This window comes from Trachinotus anak, unplaced genomic scaffold, assembly GCF_046630095.1.
Source record: "Trachinotus anak isolate AG129_WGS33_773 ecotype Australia unplaced genomic scaffold, CSIRO_AGI_Tana_v1 ptg000052l, whole genome shotgun sequence".
Lineage (NCBI taxonomy): Eukaryota > Metazoa > Chordata > Actinopteri > Carangiformes > Carangidae > Trachinotus > Trachinotus anak.
In genome coordinates, this window is record NW_027273903.1 from 328,366 (window position 1) to 349,258 (window position 20,893).

Consider the following 20,893-nt stretch of genomic DNA (forward strand, 5'->3'; position numbering starts at 1 on the left):
AGCTGTGCTACAGTGGATGTGATGCTGTGAACATCACGTCAGAGCAGTGAGGAGTCACATGACTCCTGTTCACATGGAATTTAAAATATCTCTAACTCACCGATGTGACAGTTTTCTGAAGGTCACCTGAGGTCACATCAGTCTGTGGATATCCTCCAAAGTTGAAGTGAAATGTCCTACTGCAATGGAAGGGTGGTAACTGAAAAGATGTTTCAGAGAAGTCCTGTTGAATTGTGCGTCAGCTGACTTACCTTCAGAAAAACCTTTATGGCTCCGGGCCGTTGTTGGCCCCAAGGCTTTACGTCTTCAAGTCAAATCATCTCAGGAATACCTGCAGGGAACGTCTTCAAATTTTACACAAACATTCACATGGACTCAAGGATGAACTGATCACTTAGGTAGTCAAAGGTCAATGGTCAGGGTCACTGTGACATCATAATGTTCTGCTGTAACTCAGGACCTTATTTCCTGTTGATGGAGGAAACAGCAGAGAGGTGGTCTGTAGTCTGACTGTAGTTTAGCTCAGGGAGACAGGCGATCAATACCTTGATTGATTTTTAATTTGGTCCATGATTTAAAGTAATGACGGTGAACGGTGTCTGGTGCTATGCTGGGATGATGAACTGATTCTCAGGATCAGATCCAGATACAGAGCCTCATTGTTGGGCTGTAGAACAGTTCAGTTCAGACGTTCTGCTTCCTCTACAGCCTCAGGTGCATTATCACCCTCTCCACCTGTAATCACGTTTTCATAAGTTTTTCTCTGACACTAATGGAAATCTGACCTGTCAATCATCCCTACCCCCCTGTCTCCATCAGGCTTTATTGCGGCTGACATTAAAGGTACAGGCGCCTTCACACAGCTCTTCCTCATCACCGACTACCACGAGAATGGCTCTCTGTATGACTACCTGAAGCTGACCACGCTGGACACGCAGGCTCTGCTGCGACTCGCCTACTCAGCTGCCTGCGGCCTCTGCCACCTGCACACCGAGATCTACGGCACGCAGGGCAAACCGGCCATCGCCCACCGAGACCTGAAGAGCAAGAACATCTTGATCAAGAAGAACGGCACCTGCTGCATCGCCGACCTTGGCCTCGCTGTCAAGTTCAACAGGTCAGCTGATTGTTGTACTGGATGTCTAGGGGGTCTAGAGGGTCTAGAGCAGTGATCGTCAACTGGCGGTCCGTGGGCCGAATCTGGCCCGCCGAAGCTTCCAATGCAGCCCGCGATTGAATTCTGAAATTGTGAAGAGGAAAAAGAAAATATCTTGTGGTATTTAAGATATCTTTTATCTTTATACCCTTTATCTTTTATCTATTTAAAAAACAGTCCCTGCTATTAAAGCAACCCGAAAAACAACTGAGATGGACACTTTAGCAGAAATGATTTACAGTTTGATCCATTCCAGAATCAATCTGTCAGCACTTATTAGCGAGTATTCAACCAGGAGTAAGTGCTACAGGTGGACCCACCTCCCTCATGTGCTTGAGGCAGCTTGTTTCTGGTGGTGCACTGAATAGTAGTAGGCTAGAATAGGTGAAGCTGAAACAAATCCCCACCTTTTATGATTGTCATAGTCTGTTTACATTCAAGAATGAGCACAAACTTGTTGCTCTCATTTGTGAATGAGTGAATGTGAATGACAGACACAACTGTGTCAGTTCAGGAGCAGCACACAGTGCCTGGTTCTACAGTAGATCTCCATCATAGCAGTAACAGTTACCCACAGAATCACTTCCTCTTTAGCAATTTTGTCTACAAAATAAAAGAACAAGAATATTAATTTCTTTCTGCAATTTTATGATTAAAACAAGCTCTTAGCTTTTATTATGAAAAGTTCTGGCAGGAAGTTCCAAAGGTTCTATCGCTTGCTTGATAGACCTCTGAAATAGCAGACATATGATGTGATATGAAAAAAATACCACCAGTTCAATGAATCGGTCAAACGTATGTAGCCTATGTGATTGTGGCAACACAAGTTTTTTTATTAATCAGTTTCTTAAAACGGCCGCCATGTAATGGGTTAGGAAAAAAATGGTCAAGGCCAGAATTACTTGCCGACCCCTGGTCTAGGGGGTTTAGAGGGTCTAGAGGGTCTGGAGGGTCTATAAGATCTTGATGCTGTGGACACTGATCAGCTGCTGTAGAAACAGATGATCATAAACATCTGGAATAAAATGATATAAATAAAGCAGCAGTTTGTTGGTAGTTATTCTTTATTTAAACATTAATTCACAGCATTCTTTGTGTTGCCATAGTGACACTAACGAGGTGGACGTCCCTCTGAGCACTCGGGTGGGGACAAGGCGTTACATGGCCCCTGAAGTCCTGGATGAGAGCCTCAACAAGAACCACTTCCAGGCCTACATCATGGCCGACATGTACAGCTACAGCCTCGTCATCTGGGAGATGGCCCGCCGCTGTGTCACTGGAGGTACACACACACATGCACATGCACATGCACAAACACACATACATACACGCACATGCACAAACACACATAAAAACACGCGCATGCGCACAAACACCCACATGCACACGCACAAACACCCACACCCACCCACATGCACACGCACAAACACCCACGCACAAACACACATGCACACACAAGCACAAACACACACACACACGCACAAACACACATACACACGCGCACACACACACATAAACACACACGCACACATGCACGCACATGCACACACAAGCACACATGCACACACACGCACAAACACACATGCACATGCGCACATGTACACACAAGCACACACACATGCGCACACACACACACGCACACATGCACACACACACACGCACACAGGCTCCACTCGCTGGTGATAGACCGGTCCTGATCCGGACCACCCGCGAGGTCCGGATCAGGACTGACCAGAACTAACCTTAACCCTGTCCTCTGTCTCCGTCCAGGTATTGTGGAGGACTACCAGCTGCCGTACTACGAGATGGTTCCCTCTGACCCTTCCTACGAGGACATGCTGGAGGTGGTGTGTGTTAAAGGACTCCGACCCACAGTGTCAAACCGCTGGAACAGCGACGAGGTGAGAACCACGCGTTTCCCTCCACACTGCTGTTGGAGTCAACAGCTGATAGACATGTGATAAATGTTTGTAATGAGCAGCTGTAAGGACGCCATGATGTCTTCAATATGCTCATGAGCATTTCATTGACGGTAGTTTTTACAGCAGCTCCACAACAGTTTCACCCACAACCTCAGTTTCACACATGGAGTTGTTCAGGTTCCACTGGACCAATCAAATGACTGGAAACACCTGCTAGCATAGCAACATTAAGGCTGCAAACAACCCATAATGCAACAGTTTGTGTTACAGTGGTACATTCAAAGAGAAGATCTGATGTCAATGTCTGATAAAAGACTGTCCCCTCGATCATGTCTCTAACTGTGTGTGTGCTGTCGTGTTTCTGCAGTGCCTTCGGGCCATGCTGAAGCTGATGTCAGAGTGCTGGGCTCATAACCCCGCCTCCCGCCTCACCATCCTCAGAGTCAAGAAAACGCTCGCCAAGATGGTGGAGTCCCAGGACATTAAGATCTGACCTCCCTCATCATCCTTCTCCTTGACCCACCTCCACCTCCACTTTCACCTGAACTCACCCAGACCTGGACCGGATCAGACCGGATCAGACCGGACTAGCTTCCCCAGTCTCACTCTTCATCAGGAGAAGGAAAAGAAGGAGAAGTTGGTAGATGAAAAAGGACCCCTCTCAGGGCTGAACTGTGCGCATCCTCCTCCTCCTCCTCCTTCAATCCATCAGCTGGAAACAAACATGGAGCCTTCCTCCTCCTCCTCCTCCTCCTCTCTGTGCAGATGGTTTGACGCTTTCTGTGAAAGCCAAACAAGACGATAAGAATCATTTCGATGACGAAGGGAAGGGGGGGGGGGGGGATCTTGATGCTTGTTGAGAATGAACTTTTCCTCCTTAAAGACCTGCCTCGTCTGGCCTTCCTCCTCCTCTGCCTGTTTCAAAACTAAAAATGCCATTTTTTTGTTTCTCTTCAGGACTGATTCTCCTGCCATATTAAATATATCTCCACTCCTCCAGTAGAGTTAATTATAAAGAAAGTAAGGTACTATTATAATATGTGAATTTAAAGTGTAAATAGATGTTTTCATTAGAAGCCGTGCCTCCTCAGAAGATTTAAAGAACCAGAACACTATGCTGCAGTGGTGTCGACGTCCACTGTTGAGACGTCTACCGTCCTGTCTGTCTGTCTGTGTCTGTCTCTGTCTCTGTCTGTCTGTTATAAACAGTTATAAAGTGGTGGAGCTGCTCTGGAGACAGAAAAGTCTTGGTGGTTGAGGTAAACCTTGGTGGATGGAGCCAAACGACCTGTTTGGATGTTTTAAAGAGAGTGAATCAGGGGACTCAATGAGACGGGTTTAAATTCAGATACAACTTTATGGCTGAAGTCCAAAGTTCTGAATAAATAAAATCTAGATTTAATGTAAACTAAAACTGAGATGTTCATGCATGAATGTCAGTGAGGTCATGTGACAGCAGGGTGGAGCTTGTCAGATGATATGGTTCCTGTTTGTCACAGATTATGTTTTTTGCTGTCTCATGAATAGAATAGATTTTATTGTCATTGCACAGTGGGGTACAATGAAATTGTGGGAGCTCTACCCAAAACAATGTGCAGAACAATAATAGAATAAATAAGAGCATAGAACACAACATATAAAAAGAGGTGGCATTTTCAAGTGTGCAAATCCTGAATTATGATTAAGTGATTAAATTACTTACCAAAGTAAAAGCACCAGTACAACAAAAGCCTTAACCAGTAAAAGTACTCCTTGTAGGCCTTGTCAGCTGTATCTGGTTGAAGACGACTATGTGTATCTGAGTTCCTGGCACCTCCACAGTCCTCTCCATCAGCTGGAGGCTCTGCCTCTCTGCTCTCCGAGTCTTTGATAAAGCTGTAAGGTCTGAGGTTTCTCCTCATCTTCTTCACTCTTCACGTGGACAGGAGTGAGCGTCCTCCAGCCTGAAGCTGCTCTCCCTCCTGACTGGTCCAGAGTTCCTCCTGATCCTCTTTAATGTGTGTCCTCCTGATCCATCATGGAAAACAGTGACTTTACATTGACACTGGTGTCAGTGGTGCCTTCAGTGAGCATCAGTGAGATCAGTGATGAATCCTCTGTCAACAAACTGAAGAAGAATTCAGCTCCTTTACTCAAGTCAAAGTACAAAAGTGTCCTGAGCTGAATTAGAGAGAAAGTCTCTCTTTGTGGGTCTGATGACAACAAAGGTCACGAGACAAAGACATTGGGAACTGCTGATAAAATCTTTGTTTTTTTTCATCTGATTTTATTTAAAATATTAATCTGGAAAATAAGTATTAACTGTCATATCAATGTAGTGCAGGACAGATTTAAATATTTACCTCTGAATTGAGTAAATGTAAAACTGCAGAAGTAAAATTAAAAAAATATTAAACCAAGTGATTTCCTGCTCCTTCTGACAGTCGGCTCTGGCTCCTCCCACTAAGGGTTAACTTGTCCAATCAGATTATTTCTAATCTAACTTCCTTCATTTACTCCAAAATAAAAGTCACTATTTTTTCATGCCACAGCAGTAAAGTGAAAAAGGGAAATTATTTCTCTTATGTTTCACCACAAAACTAGAAGCAGGTGGAAACTGTTAGCATACCCCCATCAAAAGGAAAAGATCAGCCTCCAGTTTACAGATTTGTTGGATTTACATGTTTTATCAGGTTCATTGTACAGGTGAAGAAATATAAATGTAAACATGAGACTTTCCTCTTTTGATGGTGCCAGGCTCACAGTTAAAACCACCTGTTTCCAGTCTATGTGCTAAGCTAGGCTAACCATACCCTGGGTTATATTTATACTGAACAGAGGATTTACTGAAAAATGTTGGACTGTTCCTTTAACTGTTTTGAGTTGAGTTTTGTCTCCTCAGCAGCAGATTGACGAGCACATGTTGGCTCACTGTGCATGTTCAGTGTGTGTGTGTGTGTGTGTGTGTGTGTGTGTGTGTGTGTGTGCGTGCGTGCGTGCGTGAGCGAGTGTGTGTGTGTGTGTTTGAAGTTAACCGTTCATACAGAAGCTATTTAAAAGCAGTAACTTTAGTGTTTTCTCTGTAATAAATATGCAAGAAACCCCCAGTATAGAATAATCTCTAATATGTAAATCTTTAATGTTTGTTTTGGTGTTGTTGTTGTTTTGTACAGCATCTGGTTCGGTGCCTTATGAGTTTACCAAGGAAAATTAAACTCTGTATACAGTCTGTCCAATGTAACGATTTTTAAGTAAATAACCTTATTTTAGTAAACAAACTCACAGCATCCACTCTGCTTCTTTCACCTGAACATCTGCCCTTGTTTGTTTTTGCTGTTTGTGTTGTTTTTATACAGACGCTTTCACTTTTGTATGTAAGGATGCATTTCTGCCCCCCCCCCCCCCCCCCCCCCAAAAAAGAAAACATGCATGAAAAGTTAGTAATGACTGATTAAAAATACTTGGGGACAGAATAAAGATACTATGGCAAATTCTTTAATTTGAGGCAAAATTATGAGACACAACACTGATCAGTGTGTATTACAATAGAAAGTCAAAATTGATGTTGCAAATTTCACACTCACTGGCCATTTTATTAGGTACACCTGTTCAACTGCTCATTAACACATATCTAATCAGCCAATCCCATGGTAGCAACTCTGCATTTAGGCCTGTAGACATGGTCAAGATGACCTGCTGAAGTTGAAACTGAGCATCAGAAGAAAGGTGATTTCAGGACATTGATCGTGACATGGTTGTTGGTGCCAGACAGGCTGGTCTGAGTATTTCTATGCTGATCTACTGGGATTTTCCCGCACAACCATCTGTAGGATTTATGGATAATGGTCCCAAAAAGAGAAAGTATCCAGTGAGCTGCATTTCTCTGGGCGAAAATGCGGCAACAGTCACTCACATAACCACTCGTTACAACCAAGGTTTGCACAAGAGCATCTCTGAACACACAACAGGTCAAACCTTGAAGCAGATGGGCTCCAGCAGCAGAAGGCCTCACCAGGGGCCACTCCTGTCAGCTAAGAACAGGAAACTGAGGCCACAGTTCATACAGGCTCAACAAGACTGGACAATAGAAGATTGGAAAAACGTTGCCTGGTCTGATGAGTCTTGATTTCTGCTGTGACATTCAGATGGTAGGGTCAGAGGTCAACAACATGAAAGCATGGATCCATCCTGCCTTGTACCAATGGTTCAGGCTGCTGGTGGTGGTGGTGTAATGATGTGGGGGGGGTATTTTCTTGGCACACTTTGGGCCCTTAGTACCAACTGAGCATCGTTTAAACGCCACAGCCTACCTGAGTATTGTTGCTGACCATGTCCATCCCTTCATGACCACAGTGAACCATCTTCTGATGCTGCTTCCAGCAGGATAACGCACCACAAAGCTCAAATCATCTCAAACTAGTTTCTTGAACATGATAATGAGTTCACTACTCAAATGGCTCCACAGTCACCAGATCTCAGTCCAGTAGAGCACCTCTGCGATATGGTGAAACATGAGATTTTCATCATGGATGTGCAGCCGACAAATCTGCAGCCACTGCGTGATGTACTATGTAGGTACTAGCAAGGTGTACCTAATAAAGTGGCTGGTGAGTGTGTGTGTATATATATATATATATATGTATGTATATATAGCAAGTTAAAAGTCATAGTAAATAATATTATTTTTAGAACAAACCCAGTGTCATTCTTCATGTTGTACTGTTTTTTTCCCACTCAGTCTTTTTTGGGAGAGAAAAGAAATTGATTAAAAGTAAGTGATAATTAAAAATACTCGTTGTAGGCCAATATGTAGATACTACAAGAATATTTATAAAGTCAGAACTGTAATAGAAAGTAAAACATTTGAAAGTTTTGAAAAGTAATGAAAACGTAAACTAAAACTGTTCACTCCAAATTGATTTCTGTTGTAATCTTTACTTTCAAAGTTATCAAATGTAAAGAGTACAATTATATTGTATAACTAAGAAAGTTCAAATTTTGACATTGCAAATCAAAATATAGAAATTAATTTGACTTAAGAGTCATAGTTTTCAGCTTAAAGGTGCTAAATATAAGTTTTTGTTATTGCTTCATTCTAATTTCAGAGGAAGAGAACATAAACAGATAACATTTATGTTTGTCTCCACCTCTAGACATGTTGGGGAGAAAAGGATGAAGTTTGATACTGAACTCACAGCATTTCTTCTAGACTGGTGAGTAAACAGCTGCTAATGCTAACGTTAGATATGTAGCAATGGCACAAGCTTTAAATCAATGTGGATTTAGTATCTCTTAATTTCAGTAAAAGATGTGTTTTCAGATGAACTTGTTTTACTTTTGCATTTATAAGTCAGATTCCTGACACTTTGATTTATAGAATTTTTTTTAATGAACGCTTATCTGTTCCCTGGCTGAAAAGATCTTCCATACAGTAGCTGGATTAAAGAACAGATGAAACAGCTGGAGAGGTAATCTGCAGGTGTTTCATGATGTTCAGGTAGTTGCTCTGAGCCCAGACTGTCTCTCCGAACAGAACCAGATGATGGTTCATTTTCAATCAATTCAGGTCATTGACTGATGCTAATTTTAATAACTGACTCTAATAAAACAAGTTTCTGTTATCTGTAAACATGAGATATATAGTTTATTAAGATGTGACTCACTTTATGATTCAGTTTCTTTCCTTTGAAGAGATCAGTGTTTTACTTTGTCAACACCTTAATTATACAAATAATGGGTGGCCCGGTAGTCGAGTGGTTAGGGCACGTACCATGTTGAGCGCAAGACGCTCTTAGCAGGGCCGTCACCGGATCGAGTCCTGACCGGTCCGACTCTTTCCTGCATGTCATTCCCCTCTCTCTCTACCCCCCTTCCTGTCAGTCTCCACTAATCTATAATAAAGGCATAAAAAGCCCCAAAAAATAAATAAAATTATACAAATAATATTAATATCTATGGCATAAAACTAAGACCAGCCCTGTTAAACTGTCTACAACTCTTCTACTTCAGTGAATTGAAGTTGAGGAAAAACAGAGTCCTGAATTGTGTCAAACATTTTCGTCTTTATTGTCAACACCCTTCAGTCCGTCCCTGTCTACTTGTCCTCAGGCTTGTTGAAGCAGTAGGTGAGGCAGCACTTCCCGCAGTAGTGACGGTCAAAGTGGCTCGCCATGAAGACACCAGCGCCGCACTCGTCAGCCGGACACTCGCGTCTCAGCCGGTGGATTTTACCGTTCTCATCCACCTGGACACAGAAGAGGAAAAAACATTCAAATGAACACTGAACAAAATGTTTCTTCAGAATCAGACACATCTTTGAATTTCCTAATGTTTTGTTTATGACACACTGAAATAATTTCAGCTGAGAACTCGATTTAGCTCAACTGATAAAAACTTTGCACACAGTGGACTTCAGTTCTGCTCTCATCATCAGACTGACACATTAGTCAGAGGGGTCTAAAGGTCTGAATCTCTGCAGGTTTTTATCAAAATGTAAGAAAATTAACAGTTTCAGTTTGTGATTTAATGATTAAATGACAGAACAGGAACAATGTCAGTGATTTAATCTAAAACAACTCTGACCTGATTTAACAAATTCTAATAAGACTAAGGATGTTAATTTGAATGAAAACTAATTATGTTGACTTCAGTTCTGTTCTCATCAGCACAGACTGAAACCTGCTGACCCAGGCTGACCGGTCGGCTCTCAGCAATAACCATGTGACAGGGAGCCAAGTGTGTGTACCTTGTAGTACTTGAGCACAGCAAGCTTGACCTTCTTCCTCTTGTGCTTGTTCTTCTTGGGGGTGGTGTAAGACTTCTTCTTCCTCTTTTTGGCACCACCGCGCAGCCTCAGCACCAGGTGCAGGGTGGACTCCTGAGGAGAGGAGACATTAAATACTGTGTCTGATGTGCAGATCACAATCCAGTCCAGGTTTCTTCAACCCGTGAAGCCTGATGCGTTAATGTTTTATCATCTTAATTATTTAGCTGTTTAAAATGTTATGAACTGTTAAAAGTTGATTCAACTGCACATGATGAGCAGATCACTGTGAGGGGATAAGATGAACTCTAACGAGCTGTAACAGATGATCTTTGAGTCGATCTAACTCAGCTGAGAACTTCTCTTCCTCGTTGGTGTCAGCTTTCTGACTCAGCTCACCTTCTGGATGTTGTAGTCAGAAAGCGTGCGTCCATCCTCCAGCTGCTTTCCAGCAAAGATCAACCTCTGCTGATCAGGAGGGATACCTGCAGAGAATAAAACCAAAGTATTAATGCTGAAGTCACACTGAACCCAGCAGGTCCACAAATAGACACATACTTCAAACCCACCACAGCTTGTGTCATGTTGAGCTCTAACACTTTACATTCATTCCGTTTCAGTTACATGTGAAAACCAGAGTACAGCTCTGATGAACTGAAACACGGCTTCAACTTAGATCATTCTCTTTACATTGATCTGACAATCAGCTGTTTGTCTATAAAAATGACAAAGTAGAAACCGTTTCCTTCAGTTTCTGGACCAGAGGTGAAACTTCCAGATATGTTTACAACCAAGTGTCAGAAACATTCAGTTAATGATGTAAAAGAGAAAAACAGCTCAGAAAAGCTTATGATTCATTAATCCAACAAGTAACATGTGTTTTTCATTAGAAAAACTGTTCAATTCAATACACTCAGGTATTTCAATGGCCCCTCAAAGACTTTTTTTTAAGTTGTGCACAAGACAAGTTTAACTGTCTGTACGTTACTGTCATACACAGAAAACTGTCAGGAATGAATCCAGGTCAATCCCAGCATACCTGAACAGGTGTGATCAACCACACCACCTGTGGGTGTGCAGATCATCTGATCCACAACTTTGATCATCTAATCGTCTTTTACTTGAAGTAGCTGCAGGTGTCAGATAAATGTAGTGGAGTAAAAAGTTCAGTATCTCTGGATAAATCACTCAAGAACCTACAATTAATCCAGGCACAGAGTAACTGAGCAGAGTTACTTAGTTACTTTCCATTACTGTACAAAAACCTGTGATATAAAACAGATCACTGTATCCAGCACCTTTATGTATTTTATCTTGAAATACAATAGAATCGATCAACCTTTTGTCAATAGTGGATCAACTTTCTATATATCAGCTCATCAGAGCAGCTCTACAGTAAAGACAATTTATTAGTTAAGACTCACAAAGAGAGAACAGAGAAACAAAACACCACAGAAGAAAAACAGCTAAAGTTTGTGAACTAACTCACCCTCTTTGTCCTGGATTTTGGCCTTGACATTTTCAATCGTATCTGAGGGTTCAACCTGTAAAGACAACACAGGTGAGATCGGGACTCGGTCCAATGGTCAAAGTGAGCATCACAATTGAGGTACAAGAGTCCAATCTCGTTATAAACGTTAGTCCGGCCTGTGAGGGGAGCCGGGCCGGCTTCAGTCCGCTGCCGTCTCACACGTGTTTACGGTGCTGTCTGCAGCTAGCTTAGCCACTTAGCTTCCTTAAAAAGGCACCAACAAAATATGGCAGCAACTCAGCTTAAGCTTAATTGCCAATAAACAACATAGCAGTTAACCTGTGGTTAATGCAGAGGTTAAATTTGGGGGTTTCAACGTAACTAGGCAGTAACGCCAGTACAACTCTGGCGGCCGCAGGACCGTCCCTCACAGCCGGATCACCCACCTCGAGGGTTATAGTCTTCCCCGTGAGGGTTTTGACGAAAATCTGCATCCTGGCGTTCAACCCACCTACACAAGAACATACATAGAATTTTAAAGTCGATGTCTGTTCTGGATTGGGATCTAAAAAGTCGTTATTTAGTGAGAATAATTAGTTAAAACACAGAGCTCAATCTTACCACCGGTTCACTCCTAATGGCGGATCATGAGAAGAGGGCTTTCCGTTCGAGCGACGGGGTTTTCTGCAGGCGTTTGCACGGGGTAGGTAACCGTCATGGCGCCTGATCAAAAACACAACAAATATTCGTTTTGTGGTTGTTAAGCGTCTCTTTGTCAACCGTATGCATATTAACGTTAATCTACATTTTATACAATAAATACCAAAAAAAAAAAAAAAAAACAACATCAGTCTTTGCGCAGCACGTTTTGACGGTAACCATAGCAACGCCATTGTTTGCAAATGGCCTAACGGTGAAAACTTGAAATTAAGCGTAAAAATATGAGTAAATAAGGATGTCTGAGGGACAAAACTCAAACAGTTTATCTTCAAGAAAAGAAGCAAGACGTTCAACTCCCGACATTTTGATTTGTGAGCGCGATGAACGTTTTTTCCAGTCTATTCTTGAGTTTATTGAACATGAGAAACGGTGCCTGCGGTGTCCGGAAGACGGCCCGGACGAACTCCGGTACATCATCTACCGCTCCGTGTTTAATAAGGTGACTCATGAAACTGAACAGAAACTGAGCAACAGGAGGAACACGGAGGGTTTGACAGGGGGAAGGTGGGGAAGTACAGGGTTTACACGGAGAAAGTAATGGTTTTATTAATGGTTAATAAATCATTTAGAAACACAAAGACACAAAACAAGTGCAGAGACAACAGGACAAAAATACAAAGAAACTCAAAACTACTACGAGAAACAAATTGACAAAAAAGATGCAAATCAACTACACAGAGATTCAAAACGACAATAGAGCAACTCAAAACAACAGTGAGACTCAAAATGAATAAAGAAAACTCAAGATAACTACAAAAAGACTGAACAGCTACAAAGACACTCAAATCAACTACAAATCACAAAGAATCGTTAAACCAAAACAATAAATTGTTGTGAAAATATCAAAGGATTAAGCCATAATGAAAATAATCTTTTTTTTTTTTTTTTTACCTCAACCACCTACAACAGTCAAATCCTACATTTATTCATGAATATGTTTACCTGGTTATACTTTTACTCATATGAGTATTTCTACAGGGTTGTATTATTTTATTAAGGATCTTAAAACTTCTTCCACCTCTGGTGAAATACTTTTAAACCTCCATAAGATAAACTTCTGTTTTTGTTTGGTGCCAAAGTGAAGTTGTTGGTTAATGTGTGACTGTTCACTTGTATATCTGACTGTTTGTGTCACCACAGATTTTGCAGGTTCAGCAGAAACTAAATGACTGTGTTTTAATTTCTGAATCTGAGAAAGTCTGTCTCTGTCCTGCTGCTCTCCCACCTCCTCTTCTTCCTGACAGGTGATTGTGCAAGCAACGGACTATAAGAGACTGCTGTTGACTATAAAGACTGAGTATGACGATATTATCAGGGAGTTGAAAAGGAGGGAGGATGAAGACAGGGCTGCTCAGCAAACTGTGGTGGCGTCGATGTCTCATCTAAAATCACTAAGAACCTGCCAGAGTCGAGCCAATCAGCTAAGGGACAGGTGTGTGAGTTTAGGCTGTTTGAGGCCTCACAACTTTATCTGTTCATTTTATTTGTAATGGGCCTTTAACAATCTTAAATATAAATGTCAGTATAAATGTCATCATGTGATGTCCTGTACCTGCACCCCCCACACAGAACAACCACAAACAACAGAGAGATTGACTATCTTAACTTTCACCTGCCACAAATCATTTTATTTCATCATTGCTAACATTTTCTCTCATCTATAACAGTCTTCATAAAAAACTGAAAATAATGTTATAGTTAGAGTGGAACATGACACTTACTGTGAGATAAAGCACCAATAATCAATATTGTTTCCAAATATATATATGAAATTATGGGTTAGGCTGAGAGGAGTCTGTTAGAGAGGAATCTGCAACTCCTCTCAGCTTCACACTGAGCTGTAGTCTCTCTGCTCTCATCCAGATGTTTTCATCAAACATCTGTATCAACCTCTATCCTCTACCTGCTGAGCAGCAGACAGACTCAGAGCAGCTGGTGGACACCAAACACAGAGCTGACAGAGGAACACTGGAGTGACACAGACAACATAACACCTGGACCATCATGTTGATCTGTAGCTGCCTTTCTCTGTTTGTTTCCAGAATCTCTGAGCTTCAGAAGGAAACATCCAAACTTCAAGAGGAGATGAAGACACAGAGATCATCTAAAGAGCAGAGCACATGGATCCCTGGTACACTGACACTGACACACAACTTTGTTCAGGTTTACTAGAGTCATGGAGCTGAAGTGACTGCTAACAATTATTGTTGGAATGTAATAAATGAACAGAAAGACACACGATGAGCACAGGGAGATGCAAAACTACCACAAACAATAACAGTAACACAAAAATGACTAAACCCAGACTCAAAACAAGTATAGAAAATTTCCTGTGTGTCTTTCAGTCTGGGGGTCTTGCTCTAATACTGGGGGTTCGGGGGCCTTTTATATGTCTGCAACCAGGGGCCCACTGTCTCACTATCTATCCATGCCTATGAGGGGCTTGCGGAGTCTGTTTCAGCCTGGCCTCTGTCTCATCAGGTTTGACAGTGGCTCAGTCTGAGGATCCTGAGGCTCTGGTAACACATCTGCAGCATCTGGAGACCCAGAGAGCTGCTTTACTGGACAGGAGGAGACACTGTGTCTCTTTGGCGGTCAAAGCCGAGCTGGACGTCAAGCTGCAGATCGCTGAGTCCCACAGAGACCAGCTGAGCACCGAGAATGGCCGACTGACAGTCCTGTAAGAGCAGAGACAGGAGACCTGCTGTGGTCTCTGAGGTGATGTCAGAGATAATAAAAAGCTTTTTGAAGATGAAGATGAAGAGGAAGAGAGTGTTGGTCAGAAATACCTTGAATACAATGAGGTGTAGAGTCCACCAGGTCTGACTTCTTATAAATACAGCTAATCACTGACTGAACATGGACACAAGTTTAGTTTCAATAATTTAACTGAAGTCTGAGGCAGAAACTTATCATCAATACATAATTATCATTATTGATTATAATCCAAGGCTCAGCAGCAACACTGTGTGAGCCGCAGCAGTTCAGCAGGTATCCTCATGCACAGGTGAGGTGAGCGGTGTGGTTCTGGTTTTAGTCACTTTGTCTTCAGGTTGTTCAGCTGGTAATGGTGTTGATCTTTGACCTCACAGGTTTTACAGACTTCTCTCGGGTGAAGAACTTACAAACTGATGACATGGTGTGTGTGTGTGTGTGTGTGTGTCTGTGCTGTTGTGCGTGCGACATGAGTGTAACTGTGACCAGCCCACTATCAATATCTGAGACGGATCAGTCACCAATCATCACTCATCAACCGATAAAAAAGATGAAAAAACAGCTACTGAATTCAGTTTCCTGGAGTATGAAGCCTTAGAAATGATTAAATGGTCTGAAATTAAATTTACAATAATCCTAAATCTTGTCTGAGCTCCTTCTGTCTGTCTGCAGGTTCAAGCATCTGATGTTTATGTGTGACTGTCTGTCCAGCTGGGAGAGGGGGGGGAGGCAGGTTCCTCTGGAGGAACTTGTGGATTCCTCTCTGGAGAACATCAGACAGACCAGCGGTGAGTCACTGCTGCAGAATGTAATTTCACCAAATCATCTGGGAACAGGACTTTTAGAGTCCGCATGGTTTAAAACCTGAGAAGAATTTACTGTCAATCACCAAACAATCATTGTACCTGGATTCAAATCTTTGTTAAAATCTGCCTTGAAATTTCACTAATGCAGTCATGTTGATATTATATATAATATATATTGTGTTAGCAGATTACTCTGGTTCCTGACCTGAATCTTCTCCTGTTGGTTCTGCAGTGACAGAGGATGATGGTCTCAGCATTGATGCTCAGCTGTTTGAGGAAGAAGAGCCAACCGGAGTTGACCAGTCCGAGCTCCTAACAGATGACCTGGACAGGTGCTGCATTCACAACCGAGTCCTGATGAGTTAACCTGGGCTGTCTCTGAATGTGTCTCCTTCTCTGTGTCAGGTTTATTGAGCTCTTTGACTCGGCTCAGTATGAGGAAGCTGCTCTCCTCGCTGCCAGGTCTCCTGGAGGAGTCTTGAGGAGCCTCCACACCATGACGATGTTTAAAGGTGGGAGACACACAGACACACACACACACACAATTTCCCATTTACAAACACATCATAGCAAACAAAACATTTAAAATAATGTTTACCAATGAATTTGTATGGGACAGACAATTTTAACCACCCACCACCTTTGACAGACACCTGTCAGCACACCTGGCAGCTCTGACAACACATCTAACAGACGATGATGATGTCGCTGAGCTGCTGTCATGTAACTGCAGATTACTTTTGTCAGGAGACATGTTGAAATAAAAGTTACTGGAACATGTCTTCTTGTTCACCTTTCTCTGTCTCTCTCTTCTCCTTCAAGCTGTGCACGCCACCCCAGGGTCGGTCCCCCCTCCCCTCCTGTTTATTCGCTCCCTACTGATCACCGTCCCGCCCGGTGTTGAGCTCTCAGCACCTCTCTCCGTGCAGTGTGTCATCTCTGCCCTACAGCATGGCGCCTTGCAGCTCATCACCCACGCTGTCACCCAGAACAAGTAAACATGACAAACAATCAGAATGAGACCGTGTGTGAATCTGCTGCTGTTTCAAGTCTTTATCCTCCCAGACTCACCTTCACTGAGCACCTGGGCGACATCTTTATTGAGAATGTGCCGAATGAACCCAGCGAGGCCGACCTGTGTCTGGCATTGGCCACCATTGTCTACGAGGCCTGCGGGCTGGACAGGAAGACTGCACTGAGCATGTGCAGGAGAGGTCTCATTCACAGTGCTGCCGAGTTCATGAAGCACTGCAAAGACTTCACAGCTGGTGTGTGTGTGTGTGTGTGTGTGTGTGTGTGTGTGTGTGTGTGTCTATCCTTGTGAGGACCAGAGTTGTAGAGAGGACCTTCATCACCTGTAAGCACTGTTCCGAGTCAGACGTCTTCAACAGAGACTAGTTAAAGTTTAAAAACTAAAGTTAATAAACACACTTTAACTCAGGTGTAACTCCGGTTTAACTCCAGTATAATGTTATTCAAGTATAAAGTTAGTTCAAATTTGTTTAATAAGTGTTGACAATATAAAATTGACTGAGTCAAGTTCACTGAACTTGATAAAACAAGTTGAATGAACTTCAGATGTTGAGTCAGATTTACTTTCCCTCCACATTTTCTCGGTTCAATCTTAATCTGCTGTTTTTTGTTTTTTTTAAAACTTTATATAATGACTTGAGCGAACTTCATCGGTTCACAGTGATTCATGTTTATGTTGTATGTAAGTCTGAAAATTAAAGTTGAATTAATTTGAAATTAGATTAACAGGGAAAACACAAGTTGATTTTACTTACTTCCTGTGTGATGTTTTACAGTGTAGAAAGACAAACATGTTCTCCTTCATACCTCACATAATTACCTGGGTATGACTCTCTCTCTCTCTCTCTCAGAAGACTGTATCTGGGTACTGTGTTGCTTGCCCAGCCTCTCCCTCCTCCAGGTGTTGACGCGGCCTCAGGGGCGGGGCCAGGCAGCTTTCTTGTCAGTGGGTCAAGCCTGTTCCACCCTGCTGGCTGACCATCAGCAGTGGGAGTTAGCGCTGCAGCTGCTAGAAGATTTCGTGAGCCGAGGACCAGGTGTGTTGTTGACAGATCGTCACAGACAATCACACGGTGACACAAACACAGGTCTTATCCTCAGGAGAGGTCCAAGGTTGCAGCAGCTGAGATTTGTTTATTACAGACCAGCTCACACCTCCAGATACTACTCAACATGACAGCAGTGACACAGGAAGCACAAAATGATTAATATGAACAACTGATATTGTCTCCAGAAACTGGAAACAGAGGAATGTAGTGTGTGTTGGGTTTTCTGTCCTGATGTTCTGTTTGAGTTTCTCTCTCATGTTTTTCTGACAGTTAATGAAAGAGTCGTCGTGTCATGAGGTTGTGTGTTTATCTAGAGAAGGTTCAAAGTCCTGAACTCCATCACATCTGTCTATACATCTGTTATAAATAAAGATGTCCAGCCTCTGAATGTTGTTAGAAACAACTTCATGTTCACTGTTTGATGAGGTGATGAAGACAGTTTCTGCAGCTCTAACCTCACAGGACGTTAACATGAATCTTGAGTTTTATCATTCATAGAAAAAAAACACCTTAGGTAACCTGAGGTGACCTCTGCGTGTCTTGTCCTCTCAGGGGCCTTGCAGGATGTGATCCTGGAGGACAGTGGCTCTTCAGTGGACATTTGGATCTACATTGCATCTCTGTGCTCTGAGCTGAAACGGGCCGACCTTAGCCGGGCCATCCTATCCATCCTGTTGGACCAGGGCGGGACTAGAGTCTTGTCCCCAGATCTGGAGGGAGCCCAACTAATGGAGCACGTTTTCTTGTGAAAACTGACCCTGAAGGTCCAGGTGGAATAATCATAGCTGTTATTAACCTGGTTCTTCTTCACACAAACTCTGGTAGTTAAATATCTTAAAGGAATGAAGCTTCTGTGTTTATGACCAAAAGATCCAAGGACTTAAAGTAAAACATCAACAGGTCACAAGAGAAAAACTGGAGTGAAAAAAAACACATCTTGTATTTTCATTGTCTTCCTCTAAATAAATGAAAACCATCAGTCAATTCTCATTTTGAAACAGTCATCTTCATCAGACACTCCTGTTCCCTCCCGTTTACCTAGCCTCTCTGACCTCTATCCTTTGGCTATTGGCAGTGAAATGACTCAGGTAAAAAATCTGAAATAGTGACAGCTGATGGCCAATAGGGGGCGAACACAAACTGAATCTGAAACGAACTTCAGACACACTCAGGCACAGGTCAGGCAATTCTTACTGTAACATTAACAATATGGATGATAATAATGATGTGAAATGTGACAGTATCTTCATGTCATCTCACGCACAAAACCTCAGGAACATTTTTGGCTTTACAAAAAGTTTGATGAAAAACTCAAAAAAATAAAAATGAAATTAGGTGAGACTTCCTGAGGTCTGTACTACAAACAGGACTGAGGTCATCCAGGTAACTTCAGGTTTAACTCTGGTTTTCAGTCCTACATTGGTGGTTCACTTGTTACTGGGTAAATCACCATGGAAACAGATGCTGAACTCCTAACCTGCTCCTGATGAGGTTAACTTCAGAGGATCACATCAAAACCTGTCAACAGCCAAACTACTGACCAATCAGATCGCTGGAGAAACTGAGTCACCATCTCTCCAGGATCCTGACAAGGACAAAAGAGTGGAGAATAAAGTCTAATGATAAAGATCAGTAGATGTTTGTATGGATCAGTGGATGTTCTGCTGTTGGAGTCTTTCCATGTGTCCACTCTGGTTTTGAAACAGAGCTTCTAACAAACAGAGGAGAGTTTATCACTAAATAACTCCATCAGAACTATTAGAGCTTCATCTGAACTGAACACAGATTCTTTCATCCACAGGATCCTGACAGTGATGAAGCTGTGACTCTCTTCATCACTGCAGCTCAGAATAACAGGAGGAAACTCTGTGAGCAGAACTGGAGATAAAAACTAAACCTCTGATGTCTCTGATCAGATCAATGATCCATACACTGATCAATACTTCATCATTAGAAATTAACATTTCAGTCTCACTGACCTCATCACACATCAACTACTTCTCTCCACAAAAAGTCTGATGTTGCCTTAATTGTTTGATCTTCATCACATGTTCACAACATCATCATCTTCAGACAGAAGAAGAAACTTGATGATGATTCATCTTTATCCTCAGTCTGACTTTAATCATTTAAAATTATTTCTGTTTCTTTTTTATTTTGGTTATGTGATCATATTGTTCAGAGTTCACCTTGTTGATGTTATCTTTGGATGTCACTGTAAATTAATTCACCAGCCAGTATCACAGTATTCTCAGATGATATTGATACTTTATTCATGGTTCTGATAATGTTGCTTTTACTTAAAAACTCTTTCAAATGAATGCACTTGTACCCATTCAGGTAAACCCAAGGTTAACTGAGCCAGTTGATAACCAGGAAAAGGCCTCTGGACTCTCTGTGCCCACTTGATCCTGGTCAGGGTCAGAGGCTGGATCTATCCCAGCATGAATTGGATAAGAGGCCATTTGTACTGTGACGACCGACAGAGGCACAGCAGACACATTTATGGGTGATACCTTCCTGCACATCTCAGATGATATCTGTGCTTCAGAGCCTGATTTACCGTAGTTTATTCTTCTATTTCACATTGGTTCAGTTTTTATTTACTTTCATTTGTTGTTACTTTGTTTACTATGTAGTTTGTTTGTTTTGTTGTAAATAAATGGTTTGTCAACAAACATTTTGTCATAGTTTATTTGTTGATGAAATTATGACTGATTATGTAGAGGATTATCATATTAAACTGAACTTTAACCTGAACCCAGTCTGACCCTTACCTAGACTGTGAGGATGCTGAAGTGTCCTCATAAGGGTAGTGAGTATCTCACGTCCTCACAAGTCTAATAACCCTGACAAAACACACACACTCAGCAGGTCAGACAGAGCAGCCTTTGTGTCAGTGAAGGCCTCACATCACATCACCGTAAATGAAGTCACACACAAACTGAACAAACACACTCCTACCAGTCTATAAACAAAGCTAAGCATTTACCCAGAATCCTCTCTGTTCATCTCACTGCTTGCCCTGTAACATTTAGGAGATGATGCTTTTATTCTGCTGTGACCTTAACAGATAAAGAAGTCAGATGAATAGAAAGTGTAAGTAACCTAGAGGACAAACATCCACAAGTCAAAGTCAAACAGGCCAAGTCCAGGGTAAAACAGGACCAGGACAACGATGGAGAGAATGAGATTAAAGAGAGAAAAAGATTCAGTGCTGACTCACAACTGCCTGGCTCCGTCACAGCAAATTGATCTCCTGCAGAGAGAGAAAGAGAGA

General features: G+C 42.2%; 3 protein-coding genes across 11 annotated transcripts in view; 2 read left to right on the forward strand and 1 right to left on the reverse strand.

Annotated features, from left to right (window-relative positions):
• The window catches only part of LOC139615444 (bone morphogenetic protein receptor type-1A-like), a 42,240-nt gene extending 35,783 nt beyond the window's left edge, over positions 1 to 6,457 (forward strand). For 3 of the 4 annotated variants that reach the window (XM_071473412.1, XM_071473415.1, XM_071473413.1), the window contains 4 exons: positions 820 to 1,117; positions 2,263 to 2,438; positions 2,927 to 3,057; positions 3,446 to 6,457. In XM_071473412.1, the coding sequence (XP_071329513.1) occupies positions 820 to 1,117; positions 2,263 to 2,438; positions 2,927 to 3,057; positions 3,446 to 3,571 (731 nt within the window). In that variant the 3' untranslated portion in view covers positions 3,572 to 6,457. The remainder of the gene's footprint in view (positions 1 to 819; positions 1,118 to 2,262; positions 2,439 to 2,926; positions 3,058 to 3,445) is intronic. The other variant, XR_011687373.1, reaches the window with a different exon arrangement.
• Positions 6,458 to 9,099: 2,642 nt separating this feature from the next.
• On the reverse strand, positions 9,100 to 11,996 carry rps27a (ribosomal protein S27a). Its single transcript, XM_071473446.1, has 6 exons — positions 11,913 to 11,996; positions 11,738 to 11,802; positions 11,310 to 11,364; positions 10,220 to 10,305; positions 9,803 to 9,934; positions 9,100 to 9,301 (listed from the first exon to the last, which is right to left on the reverse strand). The coding sequence occupies exons 2-6, from the start codon at positions 11,783 to 11,785 to the stop codon at positions 9,152 to 9,154; spliced, it is 471 nt and encodes a 156-aa protein (XP_071329547.1). The 5' UTR covers positions 11,786 to 11,802; positions 11,913 to 11,996; the 3' UTR covers positions 9,100 to 9,151.
• On the forward strand, positions 11,347 to 20,336 carry LOC139615453 (clathrin heavy chain linker domain-containing protein 1-like). 6 transcript variants are annotated; one of them, XR_011687376.1, is made up of 12 exons: positions 12,170 to 12,450; positions 13,256 to 13,443; positions 14,054 to 14,142; positions 14,493 to 14,691; positions 15,399 to 15,514; positions 15,765 to 15,864; positions 15,938 to 16,044; positions 16,355 to 16,526; positions 16,583 to 16,800; positions 17,416 to 17,601; positions 18,166 to 18,434; positions 19,954 to 20,334. XR_011687376.1 is itself a non-coding variant. In XM_071473440.1 (12 exons), the coding sequence occupies exons 1-11, from the start codon at positions 12,247 to 12,249 to the stop codon at positions 18,360 to 18,362; spliced, it is 1,776 nt and encodes a 591-aa protein (XP_071329541.1). In that variant the 5' UTR covers positions 12,170 to 12,246; the 3' UTR covers positions 18,363 to 18,383; positions 19,954 to 20,334. The 6 variants fall into 6 exon arrangements, 5 of the variants coding, with proteins under 5 accessions (XP_071329546.1, XP_071329541.1, XP_071329540.1 ...); XM_071473440.1 differs by having other exon boundaries at positions 18,166 to 18,383; XM_071473445.1 differs by lacking the exon at positions 12,170 to 12,450 and adding an exon at positions 11,347 to 11,994 and having other exon boundaries at positions 18,166 to 20,336.
• Positions 20,337 to 20,893: the final 557 nt, after the last annotated feature.